The 1,848-nt window shown below is 47.4% G+C and overlaps 1 protein-coding gene across 1 annotated transcript; it reads left to right on the plus strand.

Moving 5' to 3' along the window:
- Window positions 1-524: 524 nt before the first annotated feature.
- On the plus strand, window positions 525-1,484 carry LOC311425589 (olfactory receptor 14A16-like; the record flags this gene model as incomplete). Its single annotated transcript, XM_084501530.1, has 1 exon — window positions 525-1,484. One exon carries the CDS (start codon window positions 525-527, stop codon window positions 1,482-1,484), a length of 960 nt encoding a protein of 319 aa, XP_084357656.1.
- Between the last annotated feature and the right edge of the window lie 364 nt (window positions 1,485-1,848).

Raw genomic sequence — 1,848 nt, forward strand, 5'->3', positions numbered from 1 at the left:
AGGGAGGTGAGGTACTGAAACATATTGCCCAGATAGGCTGTGAATGTCCTGTTCCTAGAGGTGTTCAGGACCAGGTTGGATGAGGTCCTGGGCATCGTGATCTAGTGGGTAGCATCCCTGCCCACGGCAAGGCGTCTGGAACTAGATTATCTGTAAGGTCTCTTCCAACCCAAGCCATTCTGTGATTCTATTCCTTTTTGTGTAAGAAGGGATTTCATATGACAAAATCTGAAAATAAAACCTTGCCCTCCTGCCATGTTCCTATGTACTCCCTGCACTGGGTCAGGACTGATTCCCTTGCGAGACCAGCACCAGAGCACCCTGTTCCTCATTCAAGACTAAACCTTAAAAATGAAGCTCATGTCATGGAGCTAAACCAAAGATTCCAGCAGAGAAGCAAAAAACATTTGAGTATGGCAGGGGAGGTCTAAAAGAAATGACATAGGCTTCACTCAGAGAAACCTGTCCTAACATGTCGTTATCTTTTACTGCCTGTACAGATCTCCATACCCAACAGGCAGCACATGTCCAACAGCAGCTCCATCACCGAGTTCCTCCTCCTGCCATTTGCAGACATACGGGAGATGCAGCTCCTGCACTTCACGCTCTTCCTGGGCATCTACCTGGCTGCCCTCCTGGGCAATGGCCTCATTCTCACCACCATAGCCTGTGACCACCACCTCCACACCCCCGTGTACTTCTTCCTCTTCAACCTCGCCCTCCTCGACCTCGGATCTGTCTCCACCACTGTCCCCAAAGCCATGGCCAATTCCCTCTGGAACACCAGGAGCATTTCCTATGCAGGATGCATTGCACAGGAATTTCTGTTTGTCTTTATGATGTCATCAGACTATTCCCTTCTTACCATCATGGCCTATGACCGCTACGTTGCCATCTGCAAGCCCCTGCACTATGGGATCCTCCTGGACAGGAGAGCTTGTGCCCAGATGGCAGCAGCTGCATGGGGCAGTGGCTTTCTCAATGCCGTACTGTACACTGCCAATACATTTTCCCTGCCCCTCTGCGGAGAAAATGCCGTGGACCAGTTCTTCTGTGAAATCCCTCAGATCCTAAAGCTCTCCTGCTCACATTCCTACCATAGGGATCTTGGACTTCTCACATTTAGTAGTTTTCTGTTCTTGGGTTGTTTTGTTTTCATTGTTTTCTCCTATGTTCAGATCTTCAGGACTGTGCAGAGGATGCCCTCTGAGCAGGGACGGCACAAAGCCTTTTCCACATGTGTCCCTCATTTGGTCGTGGTCTCTTTGTTAATCACCACTGGTGTGTTTGCCTACCTGAAGCCCCCTTCTATCTTTTCTCCAACCCTGGACCTGGTGGTGGCAGTTCTTTACTCTGTGGTTCCCCCAGCACTGAACCCCCTCATCTACAGCATGAGGATGCAAGCACTAAAGGATGCTATTGTGAAAGTGCTTTTATGGACATTTTTCAGGAATCATAAATGTCCCATATCTCTCCAAAGGTGACCCTCTGTATCCATTCAAACCTTGTGTTGCCTTCTTTTCCATTATTATATTTTGTCTTGTTTTCATATTTCATTATTTTTAACTGTTGGTGCTTCTGCTTTTCACCACCCCCCCCCCCCCCAAATCCTTTCACTCCTACCACTGATATTGAGGAATGAACATGCATTGTGTCAGATGAAGCCCGTCCAAGCCTGTTTAAAAGTGTGTATCAATGTGGACTTTCTTGTAGCAAAGTAAGAGCTGTATATAAATTAAATGGGACTTTTTCACTTCTTGATGCTTTCTGTTTAAAGCTCAGTATTGGTGGCATCAACCAAAGGCAAAGTACAAAATCCCAGGTGGGAGATGGTCTTGGAGATGTCTG

Source organism: Aythya ferina (assembly GCF_964211825.1).
Source record: "Aythya ferina genome assembly, chromosome: 32".
Lineage (NCBI taxonomy): Eukaryota > Metazoa > Chordata > Aves > Anseriformes > Anatidae > Aythya > Aythya ferina.